The sequence below is a fragment of the Bacillus rossius genome, chromosome 7, assembly GCF_032445375.1.
Source record: "Bacillus rossius redtenbacheri isolate Brsri chromosome 7, Brsri_v3, whole genome shotgun sequence".
Taxonomy (NCBI): domain Eukaryota; kingdom Metazoa; phylum Arthropoda; class Insecta; order Phasmatodea; family Bacillidae; genus Bacillus; species Bacillus rossius.
This window is the reverse complement of record NC_086335.1, coordinates 29619476-29637096: the sequence shown is the minus strand read 5'-3', so window position 1 is coordinate 29637096 and position 17621 is coordinate 29619476. Positions and strand designations below refer to the sequence as shown.

General features: G+C 35.7%; 1 protein-coding gene across 1 annotated transcript in view; it reads left to right on the top strand.

Moving 5' to 3' along the window:
* LOC134533776 (T-complex protein 1 subunit alpha) overlaps positions 1–17621 on the top strand; it is a 39417-nt gene that overhangs the window by 14480 nt on the left and 7316 nt on the right. Inside the window, exons 8-10 of the mRNA XM_063371425.1 lie at positions 412–552; positions 1547–1658; positions 14889–14979. Coding sequence (XP_063227495.1) covers positions 412–552; positions 1547–1658; positions 14889–14979 — 344 coding nt within the window. The remainder of the gene's footprint in view (positions 1–411; positions 553–1546; positions 1659–14888; positions 14980–17621) is intronic.

Here is a 17621-nt window from a genome sequence, read left to right as displayed (position 1 = left end):
AGGCAGCGATAAAACGTTTAAAGATATTCAAAGACCATCATAATATAGTGTGTGTATTGACAGTATTATTACAATTGAAGTAATTGCCTTAAAGTTGTTTCAATATTAAATGCTAATGATTCCACAGGAATACTATTTATATCAGCCCGTCACTGTTAACTTCAGGCATTCAATTAAACTACAGTTTATGCATTGCCAAAAAAATTTTGAAAAATAATGAAAGAACTGTACTCACCTAAAAACTGTTGGAACAGAGTTGGCTGCTTGCTGTTCCCATGTCTCTTTCAGTGAATTTTCAATACTAATCCCTGCGAATGGTGCCGTGGTTCTAGTCAGCATGAGTGTGAAGCAACGCTTGTCCACTCGTATGGTTCTAGCCGGCATGAGTTTGAAGCGACGTGTGTCCACCAGGTGCTGGTGACGGACCCCGAGAAGCTGGAAGGCATCCGGCAGAGAGAATACGACATCACCAAGGAGAGGATCCAGAAGATACTGTCAGCGGGTACCAATGTGGTCCTCTGCACTGGTGGCATCGATGATCTCTGCCTTAAGGTGTGTGTGATGGCCTAATGGGTGTGCGCTATACAGTGCTGACATAGTGGCAGCTCTGACTGCTAGTGGTCGATTTGAGGTCAAACATTTGATTCTGTTTCTATGTAATAAATATTTTTTTTGCTGACAGTTAACATTGCAGTTTTGATTATTTGACCTAAGTTTCGCAAAGCTTTTTACTTATACATTCATTTGTCTCAGCATTTGTTTTAACGACATACTTTTGTATTTTTAAAAAAATTATACCATTACTCTTTAAATAAATTTTTTTAAATAAAATATTTACATCAGTTGTTTGACAGCATTGTAAAAATGGGACATGGAAATATGTTGTTTACATATTGACCAGTTATTACTTTTACATAGCCTTATAGTTAGATAAAGATGACATTTTTTAGTAAAGTCTTAATAAAATCAGAATATATAAAAGCCATGAAAAGCCTAAAAGTAAAAAAGTAGTAAGTTCATAGAGGATTGGATGTTCGAACAAGTTAAGTTAATTTTCTACTCCCAAAAACATCAAATAAAGTTTGTGAAACCAACCAAATATATTTTAGGGTGAATAAACATATTAATATTTAGAAAACTTTGATTAATTTGTCCCTGTTTTATGTTACTGCGTAAAGCTTGAACTTAATGGCAAGAAAAATTACTAGTACATATTCTATTTATGCAATCCAGTAGAATATCTGAAGATTGAAGATTGATTGGTTGTCATTGTATAATAATATATAAACTCAATTTAACTTTGGATTTTTATGTTCTTAAATGATTTCATTTCTACTTGAATATCTCACTGAAAATATCTGTGGTAAATAATTCACATAAAATGTTTCAAATCAATTATTTTTGTCCATGGTAGAACTCAGCATCATTGAAATAAATGTGCTGCTTGTATAATTACTATGATGTTTGACTGTCTAAAGTTTAATCTTATAGATAATATTCATTCCTAGTTACATTGTGTGACTTACATGTTCTGGTATTCTTGTAGTACTTCGTCGAGGCTGGGGCTATGGCAGTGCGAAGAGTGAAGAAGGCAGATCTGAAGAGAATAGCGAAAGCTACGGGTGCATCGTACCTCACATCACTTTCAAACATGGAAGGTGTGTGTTTTAAGACAATGTGCAGATTTACACACCATAGCAATAAAATAATAATTAAAAACAGCTGCATGACTTTATCAAAAGTACTTACCAAGGCTCGTACAGCGAAACCCCTTATTTACGTTACCGTTATTTACGTTTTCCCGTTATTTACGTTTTCCTGTTATTTGTTCTATATTCTTAAGGTCTCATTTCGTTCCCATTTTGTCTTATACAATACTTTCACGCGAATTACGTCTCAAAAATCGAATCCATCCCGCTATTTACGTCACGTAACAACCATAAACAACTTGGTGCAATCGCCATTGATGATGAAACTAAAAGAATTGTCCGAGAATAAACATGTGAAACGCGTCAAAGATTGCGTTCATATCGAAAACCACAACAAAAACATTACGTGATGGCGATGAACTTGTGCTGGCTCTATTTGCGCTGCGAGCGCTGTCGAGTTTCTGGACGATATTTTAATCACATACAGTGAAACCTGGATTCTACGTACACTCACGGTTCTCCAAAATTTGTCCTTACGACCGAGTTGTACGTACCAACCTGCGAGGCCAAATTAAGTCCATGACCATTTGTGGCTATCCCCCCCCCCCATACTATTTTTCCCACCGCTGCTGCGGGAAATGATTGGCCGTTGTCGTGTCCTGCTGCCACGTAAAATGACCTGCCGTGACTGTATATTATGCTGATGTATTTTCGATCGAAATTATATCCTATTCGTGCAGAAACAACACTTGAGCTAATCAAACATAAAAATAAAAAATAAAACTTGACACTGAAAGCAGTGTCGTAAACCCCGTGTTTACATTTTTTTATATTTATATCAATAAAATAATAATTAAAACACAATATATTTGCTGAAATAAATAAATACCATGGGTACTTTAAGTGTAGATAAGATTAGCTAGTAGGCCTATAAACATTGTGAAAAACGTAACGTTTATAGTCGGAAATGAACATTTTATATCACAAAATATTCATATTTTATAACATGAAAAGTTGCTTTTATTTCTAAACATGTAATAATTTAAGCCTAGGCGTGTAAAAGTCCGAGTAATTATAGCAGGAGAAAATCTAAAATGTACTAGGGAAAAACGTAACGGGAATTTCGGAAATATTACATGGCTGCTAGTAAGTTCTGATATTGTATTTATGTCACAACTTAGCCGAAATACTGGTACGAGATATAAACTTCACAAGATAAAATGAGTGGAGTCTTGGTAACTGTTTTATACGTATTTTATAGGGGTGTGCGGGATCCCGACGCTTCGGGAAAAAAGTCGGGAAAATAGGCTTCCCGAAATGCCGGGCGGGAATTTTATTAATCCCGAATTTTTCGGGAAATTGTTTAAAAATTTACATATGTTTACTAATCATGTGAAAATGTTTTCTATCAATTCAAACGGTTTTTTAACAATATTTTTTTTATGGATTCAAACATTTTTGAAGGGTTTCCGTACTATTTAAGTGCAAAACATCTTTTAAACGTATGCCGATCTTAGCGACAGCTGTGGTGTGCAGTGAATTATGATAATCGTTTACACATATCTAATTGAAATATAAAAAACGTACACGGAGTACCTTAAATATTGTATGCTTCATAAATATATTTCTTCAAGGGTACAAATTTGCAAGATACGTGAATAGTCAGTTATATAACGTTATTGCCGTCACCATCGAATACTTAACCTAAAACCACTGTGTGTCCTTAGACACAAACAAAACACATGTGAAATCCAACCTTTTCGCCAAAGATATAAGAAATACTAGACTTGCGTTACATAACGAAGCGTAACCGTTCTCATTACTTGATAGCAGTGGCGATGTATTGGCACTTTGAAAAATCACGTAGTTTTACACCACTGCTCACGAGTATCTAAACATCTATGATTTTGCTTTGGGAGATAAAAATACAGTAGAACCCCTGTCATACACTTTTCAACGGAGGGCACAAAAATGGTGTATGATGCGGGAAAGTGTATGAAAAGGGAATGGCAATAATAAATTTTTTTTTTCAATCTAGCATACCAGCACAATTTCAGATTAAACTTAAATACATAATGTGTAAATAATTGCATTATATTAATGAAAAATATGAATTCATCATTATATACATATACATATAATAAAACCACCAGAAATGTAAAATACAGTCCATAATCAAGTAAACCTGACATGAGAAACAGTGGCATTACAAAATGTTATGAAGTCCTTTCTTGGAGGGGGGGAAAAGTCACCAAGCCTAAATTAGAAATAAAAAAAATTAGGCTATTGTAAAAAGAAAATCAGGAATTTTTGCTTGTTTATTTCATTTTACAAACAACTTTATGCAACAGAACAATTTACAATAAAATTTTAACTTGAGAAACGTAAAATACAAAACAATCCGATCGTAAGAAAACAATAACAAACGAGTATATTCAGTTCAAAGATTACTGAATGCACAAAATATGAGATCCGTGCCTTGGTAAAGCGCGTGCACCATTTTCATAATCATTGCTAGTTTGCGACACTAGTCTCGCTTTGTGCTTGCCATAGATGCTACTAGCGAAGTGCACAGTCTTCCTGGTACTATCCATATCTATGGTGCAATAAAGTTATTTTCTTACGTTTGCAAAGGTAAACAATGAACGTTTTTCAAAATAAAAACATTAAAACGTTTATCAGGATGAATATAACAAAAAAAATTGTGAATTTTAGGACTTTTCCGCTTCATAAAAACGTATGAAACGGGAAATTAATTATTTTATAAGTGTATGTTCCGGGAAAGTTAACCATTGTAAATATAGTACTTTCGCAGGGACCAAAATTAATCGGCGTATGACACGGGAAAATGTATGAAACGGGAACGTATCATCGAGGTTCTACTGTAGTTGTTTACTGTTTAGTTTGGTGGGCTTTGTCGGCTGACTTTACGTTATTAAGGCTTGTGCAAAGTATCTGTTCCTATTTTCGATGCCGTTGTATATTAAAACAAACTAGCAGCCTACAAATAATGGATGTCGCAACCGATTAGCTTGTTACTTGTAAACCTAAAAGTGTTTGGAAGTATTTTGAACGTCTGACAGACAGTAAATCCCTGGCAGCAAAGTGTGTCTCGTGTGAAAATTGTTTTGAGATGCGAGCATGGTAGCACGTCTGGCTATAAAAAAAGAATTTGAGGATGCTAAAAAATATGAAGTCGCCGCTGAAAAAAGGGCAAGTGAAGCAGCCAAAAGAAATAGCAGCAAAAACAACAATTAACTTTGCAAGAAACGTTTAAATGGCCATCTTCTCATATTATAATTAAAAATTTGCTTTTTTTTTTTTTTTTTTTTTTAATTTTCCCAATCCCATCCCATTTCCCGCGGGAATAATTTATTTTTCCCAAAAATTTCCCGCAGTACAATAACCTATTCCCGCACACCCCTAGTATTTTATAATTGCGGAAGTATTGTACAGTTGACGCAAATTTTTTTTAACTAACCATTTATTTCTGGGGATGTAAATAATTATTGGTATCAAGACATCAAGATAAACGTAAACTTGAACATGTCACGGCAGCGAGAAAACGGGTGCGTATACCAATAAACTGGTATTAGAACTGGACAAAACTGGTACACGGGAGGTGGAGCTTATATTTTTTTCCGCTAAGCTCGCATCTATTGGCTGGCTGCTGATGGAAGGTCACGAGGTTGAGTGAGTTATACTGCGCATGCGCAGCTCAGAGAACAGAGAGAGCCAGCCGGCGGCTATGCCGCGCCGTAACAACAGCTGACCAAGTACAATGACCTTTCTCCGCGCACTGCGCGCTATTGACGGTAAATTTCCATCAATTTGCTGCCCTTTTTTTTTTAAATTTTTTTACTATGGTGCAATGCGTATGTGTAATGTAGCCTGTATTTGTTCTGAACGCTGCAGGATGCGACTGTATTTTAATTAACTTAAACGTATTTCTTACTTTTCCTGCTTTTTACACTTTTTTACTTTGTCCCCATGAAAAGTGCAAATAAGGGGTTTGCTGTATATGCTTTTGAGTTGGGAGCTGAAAATGTTAGTTTAAAATAGTAGCTAGTATTTACTGTGCATATCTAAATAAGCCATACCCTCTAATACACTAGAGTCCCGTTATTGCGAGGTGTCACGGTTCCGGGTTTGATCCTCTATAACCGTGTCCTCGCTATAACCGAATTGGACAAATTTTGGCCCCCAAAAATTAAAAATTAACCGAAAATAGCATAAAAATTGTGTTTAAACCTGTATAATTGGAAAATAACAGGTTATATTAACGAAATCTTAATTTATGTGAGCAGATGTGTGAATTCTCTTTAAAACGATACCCCATAAGTACGGATGCGATCACCGATTGCATCAAAATAACCAGAATACCCTACCACGCCACGTAAGTATAGCATCTCAGCCTGCGGCCGACGCAGCATTGTCCTGCTATCTATTGCCGACGCAGGCTGTCTGCTGGCGGCCATGTTGGTTCTGGATGTTGCTAACAGGTGGTGCTAGTGTAGCGCGACGATTTAATTCCTTACAAAATAGCAGGAGTGCGGCTGCGGCAACGCACGTACGCCTCAAACGAAATAGTTGCTGGAAAACTATACTTTTTCATTTAAAGAAACCTGTCAACTTTTTTAGAAAATAAATTTGGGATTAAACTCAAACCATCACCACCCCTTTCCCGGACAAATACCCCAACTGACCGAAACAAAAGTTACAAGAAAACTGTCCTAGCGATTCGGAAATAAATACGGTAGTGCCTACTAGAGGTGTAAAAGTAACGAAAAAATGCGTACCCGTATGTATTCGTTACTATAACAATTAGTACTCGTTACTATCGTTACGTTACTCGTTACTTCTGATACCGCATAATTTTCTATGTTATGTTGCAGCAACGAATCCAGTCGTATTGCGTACGCGTACAGTATGACGTCGCGTAAATAATAATAAATAGAATATAAACAATTAATAGTTTTTGTTAACCAAGAAACAATTAAATCTCATTAGAGCGGCTTTTTAATATTATCTCTTTTAAGATAAAAAAAAAACGTGAAAATATACGCGATTATAAAAACAAAAACATACATATTTCTAATTTGTAAAAAATACTTTCTTACGTTGTTTCTGTTCCAATATCAAACTTTGTCTACACACGGTACAGATAACTAACGGAAGTTTGATAAAATAAAGAAAGGACGGGATTCTATTTTTAAAGCCACGCACTTAGGTGGCGACTGCACGGCTGAAGAATGTGACAGGCGTCAACGGCAAGATGTCTAGTGGCGAGCGAGAGGGGTGGAGATAAAGCAGACAAATAACAAAAGCGCGCTTTAAGCTCTCACGCCATAAATTCCTCAAAAATACCTCGTTATAGCCGTGTTCTCGCTATTACCGTGCTCGCTATAACGAGATTCTACTGTAATTCTTGCACCCCTAATATTTTGACCATGACCTAAAATATTTGATGTTTAAAATAAGCCTGATACCAAAACTTTTTAGACAGAACTTATGACCATATTTCATGTTTCTAATAATGTCTATTCAGGATTTTGGTAGTTATTCAATATTCAAAGTTATAATTCCCTTGAACATTTTTTTGTAAACCTATTAGTAGGGACCCCAGATAATGGTAAATAAAACTGGCTCATTTCGGTGTAAAAAAATGACAAAAGCGGTGCAAAAAATTGGTGTAAAAAAAAGCAAGCGGTGCAAAAAATCTGTGTAAAAATAAGCAATCGGTAGAGACTCCAAAAAATGGTGAAAAAATTATGCCATTGGCGGTGTAAAATAACCTCATAGTGGATAGGCACTACAAAGTAGCAGACTCTGCCTTACATCGGCCCACTTTGTCTGTCGTTTCATCACACAAGAATACAATCTGTTAGTCTTCTACAGCGTGCCTTACTGCTTCCTTATTTGCCTGGCCAATTTTTGGGACATAAGTTTCTCCAAGAGTTTTGGCTGATGGCAAATCCCCTGCACCTAAAATGTATACATAACTTACAATATACTTATAAATAGGTAGCATTTATAAGGTTATCGCTGAAAATATTAAGGGGCTAATTTACTCAAAACAATTCTAAGCCAAACCTAACCTAACCTTTTCGAGATTACTGCTGGATTACTGAGTCAAACCATCAATCAGTCAAAAATATCATGTGGTGTGCTCACCATTTCACAATGCAATCCATCCTATTTATGTGTTTGTTTATCTGAGGTACTTGCATATTTATTTGAAGTAAAGGTAAGTTGGGCCTAAAGGTAAGTTAATCGATAATATTGTAGGCCTACATATGCTTATGAACTTTTATTAGAGGGGGAAAACATTTATAAATAAATAAGGCTAACCTTCTTCAACATGCATGTTAAACCATTCCCTCATAGCTGGATGATCAGCTTTTTCCAAAGGAATGTTAACTTACAGCATCATATTAACAAAATCAGAAACAAATTCTTGTTTTCTGCACTTTCAAGCTTGTTTGCTTTATTCGAGGTGTCGCCTATCGAGATTTGTTTAGACACGGTAGAATTTTCTTGAAAAAAATAATTGTCTTTTTTGTTTTGTTTTGTGTGTGTCATTTGCCACATGCTTTTTGCACATGTCTTTGTGTGTCCAATCAACCCGCACGTTGCAGAACTTGCACATCATATTTTGTCCCGCTGATCAAAAATATAAAATCCATCCGATTTCATCTCTCTTTCGCGTCGAAGTTTTCGGCATCTTAGTCATAAATTCAATTGTATCACAAAACTTACAAAATGTGGACGGTATTTGTAAACACTCATAGATATGTGCACGCAAAAATGACTGCCATCTTAGCTCCATGCGATTAAATTAGGTTAGGAAAATCGACACCAGTGTGCCTTGCGGCAGAAACGACCATTATTCAACACGAAAACTGTGGACAGTCAATTTTGTTATGTTGGTAGTGCGCACGTATCGATTGTTGACATTTGTTACATTTTGTTTTCATTTGCGTTGGCAATATTTACTGCTTGTAAACAGAGTAATAAAAATACGTGGATTTCAGTAACGTGTCAAAACGAAGATAATATCAGTCTATGTTTATTTCACGTCTATGTTTATGATGGCGTAAATGAATAGAACTTGCGACATAAGGGCATTATTTTGTGCGTAAAAGCGTGAATTTCGCGACTATGTTGAAATCAAAGGAAAGTCCCAAAATTCGTTTAAAGTATCAAATTTTCGCGTTATTTCGTGAATTTCGCGCTTCACCATTTTTCGGGGACTCTACCTATTAGTATTCTGGGTGCTGCTGTTGATGTTTGGTGATTATTTTTTTAAGCATGATTTATTCTTACCACAAGAGTACTACTGTTAAACTCACATAAGGGTTGAATTATTTAAAAAAAAAAAAAAAAAATTGGTTGTCTGTAAAGTCGGTTTACGGACGATAGTTTAACGCAGACCTGCCGTTTTCACGGATTCTTTCCGTTTTCACAGATATTTGAAGCTTAAAACGGAATAACAGATAAACGGCGACATTCACGGATATTTACGACGCTTCACCAATATTTTCATATTTGAATTTAGTTCGTGTAAATATTTACATTCAACTACGTATTTGAAGTTGTCAAACCATACAAGCATCCAACAGTAAAGCAAACACTCACATTAGGTGTAGCGCCATGGAACTTCCAATCGTTTAACTACAAACCAAAAACATATACTCCCACATATCGTTTCATGAAGTGTAATATCTATGGTTTCGGGGAAATGTTTTTTGTTTGTTGAGTTAAACGCTAAGAAGTGTCATGGCGTCAGTAAACATTGGTATTTTTTTTGCCATTACAATGTTTTAGGTGCGGCATTTGTTTACAAACTTCTTACGTGAGTTATGTAGTAGTTTTGGTCTTAGCTGATTGTGATGGAGAAAAGATGAAAGGCTTCGCCGGACCGGTCACTTTATAAACTGTGTTATCGTAAAGAATGGGGGTAAGAATTGAAATGGTTGAGGCGTGGAAAAACTGAATTTTCCGCTGTTTGTTCGACTTGCAACTCGGAACTGAACGTGACAAAGGGCGGCTTGAAGACGCAAGTTCATGCGAAAAACCAACGAGCTGCTGTTCAGAGTTGTTCTTTGACGAGTTTTGTAACCAAACCAAACAAAATAATTGATGCAGAACTGTTATGGGTGAACTTCGTTTGTGAAAACAATTTATGTGTGAAACTCGGTGATAATTTCACGAAACTTGTCCCACAAATGTTTCCAGATAGTGAAATCGAAATCGCAAGAAACTTTCCTTGTTCTCGAACTAAAACTAGCCAGATAATTATTCAATCTTTGGGTACATCAGCTGCAGATTATGTTACCTATGCAATGAAAACATTATTTTTCACACTGATGATTGATGAATCAACTGATGGTACAGTCACTAGGCAGGTTGTAGTAAGGATCTTTCCATCTGAGATTGTTGAAACTCATCTGTACAAAGTAATGGCTTTGAGTGGTGCTGCAACTGGAGAAAATCTGCTGTGGAAAGGGTTTTCAGCAATCTCAAGATGGTTAAAACTGTTCACAGATCGTCAATGCAATCACCAATGTTAAATGCGCTGTTGCATTGCAGAATGAGAACTTCAAGCCCACTGACGAGATGTGGAAAAGAGCACAGAACATGAAAAAGTAGCTAATTAATGATGTGAAATACATTTGTTTTTTAAAACTTGTAAATAACTTAAGTTATATGGATTAATTTATAAAGTCAAACCTCTATCTATCGAACTCGCATGTATCGATTGTCCGTGTTTATCGTATACTTTCTACGGTCCCGGCAAAATTGCCATACAACTAAGGTTAAAAAAGTCCGCTTGTACCAATGTTCGAATTATCGTTTTGTCCGCATTGATCGTTCAAAATATGTGGTCCCGTCACTATAAATTATAATAGATGATCGTTTAACCGTAAAGATTTTGCAGAAATAACCATTTCTTAGAAAGAAACCGTCATAAACAGTAACGATAGTATACAGTAGTAAAAATCACCTTAAATCTGCAGCCAAGTAATGGGAGCACGTAAATATGAAGAAAAGACAAATGAACAACAACTTTCGAAGAAATATGGATGATGTACCAATACTACAGTACAAACCCAATTGTAATCTTAAGATAATTACCATAAAAAGAACTAAAGATTCTTTGTCGATACCATAATTACTACAGAAGCACGATAACTACCACATTTGCACTACAGTTACCGTAACAACCGAGATGTATATTTACCGTGACGGTAATGTATTTAGGTATTTATGACACATTAAAATTAAAGAACATTATTGAAAAATAGGATGTTAAATTTTTATATGTACGTTTATGCTCATTATCAATTTAATGTTTATTTTGGAACGAAATGTATGAATTAAATAATAATTGTTTGATAAAATTTTAAGTTTTTAAAATATACCTATATATATTTTTTGCTATAATAATATAGGAAAATTAAATAAGCAGGTGTAAGTTAAGTCATTATAAAGAAGAATTTCAAAAGAGGAAAATACTGAAATTGTATTTACCATCTCGGTAAGTACTCAAGCGTTTATTATTATTAATATTATACTTTGGCACATGTTGAGAAGAAATAATGCGATCTGAAAGAATGCAGTAATACTACGAAAAGTGAAAAGGGTAATCGTCGATTTTTAGGTTATGGCAGTCTCTCTCGTTTTTCAGTAATATCGGCCGAACATTAACAAGCGTATCGGAAGTCAGCAGAAATGCTGATTCAACTAAATATTGGCAAAATCGGCTTCTTCAGTACAGCTCTACATTTGATGACATGAGTAAACATATTTCAGACTTCAGGATATTGAAAAAGACTTTAATTTCCATATAGATTTATTGTGCGTATGTTTTTTTTTTGCAGGTGTAAATTGAATTAAGTAAAATACTTTCATTTTTATTTATTTTTCAACTGATTTAACTTTAATGACAAGTAACTGATATATTTCTGACACTAATTTTGAGGTTGAAATATTTTTTAAAAATTCTTGATAAGAAATTTTTAAATTACTTTTCATTTTATTGTGATACCAACTATTAGTTTTGTAATGTAAGTGGCAAATCTTAAAAATTTTTTCATTCATTTGATTTTTTTTTAAATTATGTTTTGGAATGCAATGTATATTTAAAATTACCGCGAAAAATAAATTATGTCAATTTTGGCTATAAATTTTACATGATTTTTAAATGCTGTAAAGAGGATTTAGGAACCTAATTTGGTGGCAGGCCTGGCATAAAGTGTCACAGTATGAAATTAATGGGAAAACATGTTTTCTACAGCTTTATAAACTTGCAAAGGCAATGCTTATTCTTCCACACAGCAATGCAGGGGTGGAAAGGATATTTAGTAAGCTCAATCTTATCAAGACAGTGCACAGGTCATGTCTTGAATCGCCAATGCTAAATGCTTTGTTGCATATCTCTTCTAGGAGGAATATGGCAGAATTCCAGCCAACAGAAGAAATGAGGAATAGAGCAAAACATCTGAAAAAGTGATATTTAAATACTGCCAGTGGTGAAGTGTAGGCTACGTGTGTGTGTGTGTGTGTGTGTAAATACTTGTAGAAAGTGTTAAAAATTTAATTGTTTTGATTGAAGTATAGTTACGTACATTATGATCGAGCAATTTTCATAAAAATTGCATATTTTTATTTTATTTTTTAATGTACAGGATATTTTATATTCAAAACAAGGATATTACAGGATATTTCACATTTCAATCAAGGATATTGTTTTCAAAGTGGTTGCAGCCCTGGTTTAACGTGACGTCATAACAAAATATTGATGAAATGATTGATCCAGAAGAAAATGAAATATCATATTCGGCCTGAGACTGAGCCGTAATAGGTTTTTGCAACCAAACCATTTAGGCATTAAAAATATTATATTCTTTGAGGTAGGAAATTTTTTTAAATTTTTCTATCTTTTGTTTGATAAAATATACCTCTGCATACTTTTATGAATAAAATCGAATAATTTTTATTGAATTATCACTATTTTGTATCGATACAAAGGAGTGAAATGAAATGTAAAATTTAATTAATAAATTGACTTTTATTTGCATTCATTAATTCTTTGAGGAAGGAAATTTTTTTAAATTTTTCTATCTTTTGTTTGATAAAATATACCTCTGCATACTTTTATGAATAAAATCGAATAATTTTTATTGAATTATCACTATTTTGTATCGATACAAAGGAGTGAAATGAAATGTAAAATTTAATTAATAAATTGACTTTTATTTGCATTCATTAATTAAAATATATTTATTATTTTTGAAGTGTCGTGCATGCCGTATTTATTTTTACAAGTACAAAAAAAAATCAGTCGCCGGGATTTGACCCATTAACCTATCAATTGGTAGTCAGCGTTTCTAACCGCACAGCCATGAGGCCATATTGGAAACAATTGTTTCAGATGTTATGAATTAATAATATTCCACGCACAATATTTGTTTGAATTTCTTTTAACTAGCATATTCTCTGTTGGACTCGAAATATTTACATGCTCGTGGGCTCATAACTATAATACGGTGTGTGATTTAGTTGATCAAATAATAACTTATGACAAATAATTACCAATGTCAAACTAAAGCGTGAAAAGTATCATAATAGCAATAAATGTTTAGTTACACAGCTAAAACAATACTCATACAACACTGTTTAATTATACTAATTTACACTAGTAATTAAAATAATATGTACTTGTAAGAAAGAACCAGTAGCGTAGCCAGGATTTGTGTATGGGGGGTGTTAAGAAGCATGCCGCCCCCACTCCCGTATTAAAGTGGGGGACCAGGGGTCCTCCTCTGGAAAAATTTGTGTGTGCAAGGTCAGCACGATGTTATCTTTCTCTCTTCGGCTGTTTTAAATGACCGTGAACTAATGGCTAGGCAGTGCTGTATTTTTTTAAGCCTAGACACTAATTCGAAGACGGCTGGCCCTTACCGTGAAGGGATTATCCGGGTTTATTTATTTTTTTACAGGATTTCAATTATCCGGGCATCGGCGGGTCCCAATTAACACGAATAATGGGGAGTTTACTATTCTTCATCCATCTGCTGCCAAGGCGCAGTAAGCCTCGGGAGATGTTACGTCACATGACCTTGGCCTTAACCTAACTGCACGCCGGTGTCTGAGAAGCTTAAGACCTTCCGGGCTTTTAATCGCTAGTCCGTGAAATACGGAATCCGTGATTATCTCGTTCCCGACCATCACGTACTAACGAGGTTCTACTGTACCTCAATAGAATGTGTTCCAAAGAAAACGTAAACAGGCCAAGTAAATTGTAAGCATTTAGGTTTTTAAATTATTACATTTACATCAATATTTTTCCTCGAATCCCGAATATTTTCCCTCGAATTTCGAATCTTTCGAATTCTAGAGATTCGGTGGGATTCGAGGATACGAGGATTCTAACGGCCCATCCCTATCGACTACGTGTGCACGCTCTATACGGGAAGCAACATAACCAAACATTAATGATTGCAACGAGCGCTGGCTACATTTTTGTAAGCGGTAAACCGCAGTGACGCAGACGAACAGATGAAGGTTATAACGTTTCAAAAGTCTTAAAAAGAAAATTTACACGCAGACAACTTCATATTTCCGTTAATTAAAGAAGTGGTAATGTCCGAATAAATGTTAGATTTCTACTTTAAAATACATCTTTTTATACGGAAAAGATACCTACACAAAGCGCTCTGCATCTAATAGCGGGACCAAAAACATCATGCGACGTTTACGCGAGAAGTTTTTTTATCCCAATTATGACGGCCTAAAATATGGGTGCGACGATTATGCGATAAAAGAGGGTAGGTTGAACAACCTTGGAGCTTGACGGAACTAGTGCTGTGCAGTGTTGCCATGCGGGTTGTCAAGTTTCAAACACATACATATTCATTAAATTGTACTTGGGCTATTTGAGTAAATGCAGTAATTATGAACATTAAGCAGCATGATATTAAATTAAACAATTAATTAACCGCCGCTAAACTTGACGCTGTCGTGAAATGATGTCATTCTAATACATTGAGGTAACAATTATTTTCTGTAAATTTTTGTGATGATGAAATTTAAAAAGGTTTCTAAGATTTTTTTATTAATCCGCACGTCAACATTAACTTTAATAATTGATTAAAGATCATCTTTATTTGATGAGCCCTGCCAAATTTTATGTGGTGGGTTGTATTTGCCATTGGTTTTGTTATTTGTTCTCAGGGGAGGACACATTTGAAGTGACTGCTCTTGGCGAGGCACTTGAAGTTGTCCAAGAGTTCGTGAGTGATGATGAACTCCTTCTCATCAAGGGGTGAGCTACTTACCTCACTTTATTTTGAAGAGTATGTAAAGTTCAATCGGCACAATTCAATTGGACATAAATATTAAGAAACAATTATGCGTTGTATTATTGGTGCCTATACAGTAATACCTGTATAAGACAATGTGGCTTAAGACGTTTTCCCACGTAACATGTCAGAATAAATACATAGTACCATAACCTGCCTCTTTTAATATGTTTTGTGGTTATTAGATCTTCCTGCTTAGTAAGCATTAAATGAACCAAAACCGCACAAAATATATTTGTCTAACTATGATATTTGCCCATTACAGTAAACTCTCACTAGTCTGGGGTCCTTGAGGAAGTATAACTCTCAGATTTAAAAAAAATATTGTTATCTGAGCAGCATCAAGCTAGAGGAGGGGAAGTTATAAAAACTAACCAGAGTTTATGTGCATGCATTTTGCATTCTTTTAACTGCCACATTCCATAACAAAACTGTTGTCTTTGTTGGTGTTTTAAAAGTGTGACTTTTATATTGCTTCAACACCCCTCCCTTTTTTTTTTTATTCACTCCTCAACCTATCAAGTTTCTCGCAGTGCGTGTGTTTTTATACAAGTAACTGAAAAAAAGCCTGACTTGGGGGTCGTCCATTAATCACGTGATATTTTTTAGCAAATTTTTAACCCCCCCTCCTCCCTAGTGATTTGTGGTGAGGTTTGACTAACCCCCCCCCCCCCCCCTTTCCAATCCCCCATTAAATCACGTGTATTTTTTTGGTACAAAATATTTTTCAAAATTTCAGAATATTATCTTTAAATATAGGTATAATCTAATTTAATTCTGTAAAATTAAGCACAGTGATAAAAATGTCCAGACACACATTAAGGTTGCAGGTTTATTCTAACTGGTATAAAAATAATAAAGGAAAGGCTTGTGTGTGATTTACGCATGTATTCGGCGCCAAAATCACAGTCTTACTGGTGACTGGCAAGCCGAGCCGGGTGGTTCATGTTGCGGCGGGCGGGGATATTGTTGCCTGGCTACGGCGAGTCAAGGTCACGCGTCGCTTTTCGGTTTAGTAGAAATCGGGCGAAAAAATTAATACACGTGATATCTCTCTACACCCCTCCTCCCCCCTTGTGATATTTCGTGATTTTTCCCGACCCCCCCCCCCCCCCCACCCCATTTTCGAGTCTCACGTGATTAATGGACGATCCCTTGCCCAGCTTTCCTCGCTTGTGGAAGAAGAAGGAGAGGGTTCAATAGTGGGAGATGAACAGGGTTGTAAAAAAGTAGACTTTCTGTTATACTGCAGATACACGAGTGTGTGTTAAGGGGGGGAAGGGAAGGATGTGGGTGTAAACTGCCAACTTACACCTGCCCGTAGTAATAAAGTTGGACAGAAATTATTAGACAGTATCACTGTTGTATTTATTACACACCAACAAATTGAGATGCGGAACAAAGGACATTCTTGCATGTTTTTCATTTACAAGCACCTATTATCAAACCTTAGCCATGGGACGAAAGAGAGGATAAAGCAGGTAAACTAGGACGGGAGGAGGGGGGGGGGGGGAGAAGGATGGGAAGGTCGACTAGTTGCCATCACCGCCAAGCAAGAGCGCTGAATGAGAGAGAGAACGTGTGCGAGAGAGTGCACCCCTGGTCTTCCTAGTGCCCATCTTAATTAAACGCCCTACAACTCACAACCCTAGGGAATGCCTTGAAGAGTGACCAGTCAAGACCCTGCAGAACTCCACAGCTGGGTTTCAAAAGCAACCCAGTATCACCACCTGCAAGGCTTCTTTGCTGGGGATACTTCCCAGTGTTGACCTTCACTTCACTAGTTTTAACTAGTGTTGGGCCGATTCCTTAAATATACCGATTCCGATTCCATTTTCGATTCTTAAATTAAAGGGTCGATTCTTCGAATCCGATTCCGATTCCTTAATTTTTATCTGGCAATGTTCAACAGAGTAATATAAAAAGAAAAAAAAAGGTTGTTTATGATTTTAAAAATGTAATTGCATTGTGTTTCATTTTCTGTGCAGAAATTAACATTATATACAGCTATATAATGTTAAAAAGTACCGTATTTACCCATGTACCACCCGCACATTTTTTCTGAAAAACAACATTCAAAAGTCGGGGTGCGGGTCATACACGAAATTTGAGGTTTTGGACAACAATGAAGACTGAAAAAATTGGATTTATAGTACATTACCGAATGCTGGACGCATTTATTACAATGTAATACAGCGAAACCCCTTATTTACGTTACTGTTATTTACTTTTTCCCGATATTTGCACCATTTTATTTTGGTCCCGTTTTAACCTCATATGATGCAATGCAATCAATTACCGTTGTTTACAACGCGCGTAAAAACTGCTTCCCGCAATTTACGCGGTTTATTCTGAGATTAACGCTTTCTAATTTAAATAATCGTAATACGACGTATTCTGATGTGTTTTCAAGACATTTTTAAAAGTATTAAACTTTATCCGTAACGTGTCGGGAGTCGCTGTAATCCACCTATAAAACGTAAACAGCGCCAGTTGGCATCATTCGGTATAGAGCGCGCGCACGTAGTCAAAGATCGATAGCGATAGCTCGCAAACTTCTTGCTACGTGCACGCTCTGTTTACAACCGAGTTAACTATAACTGGC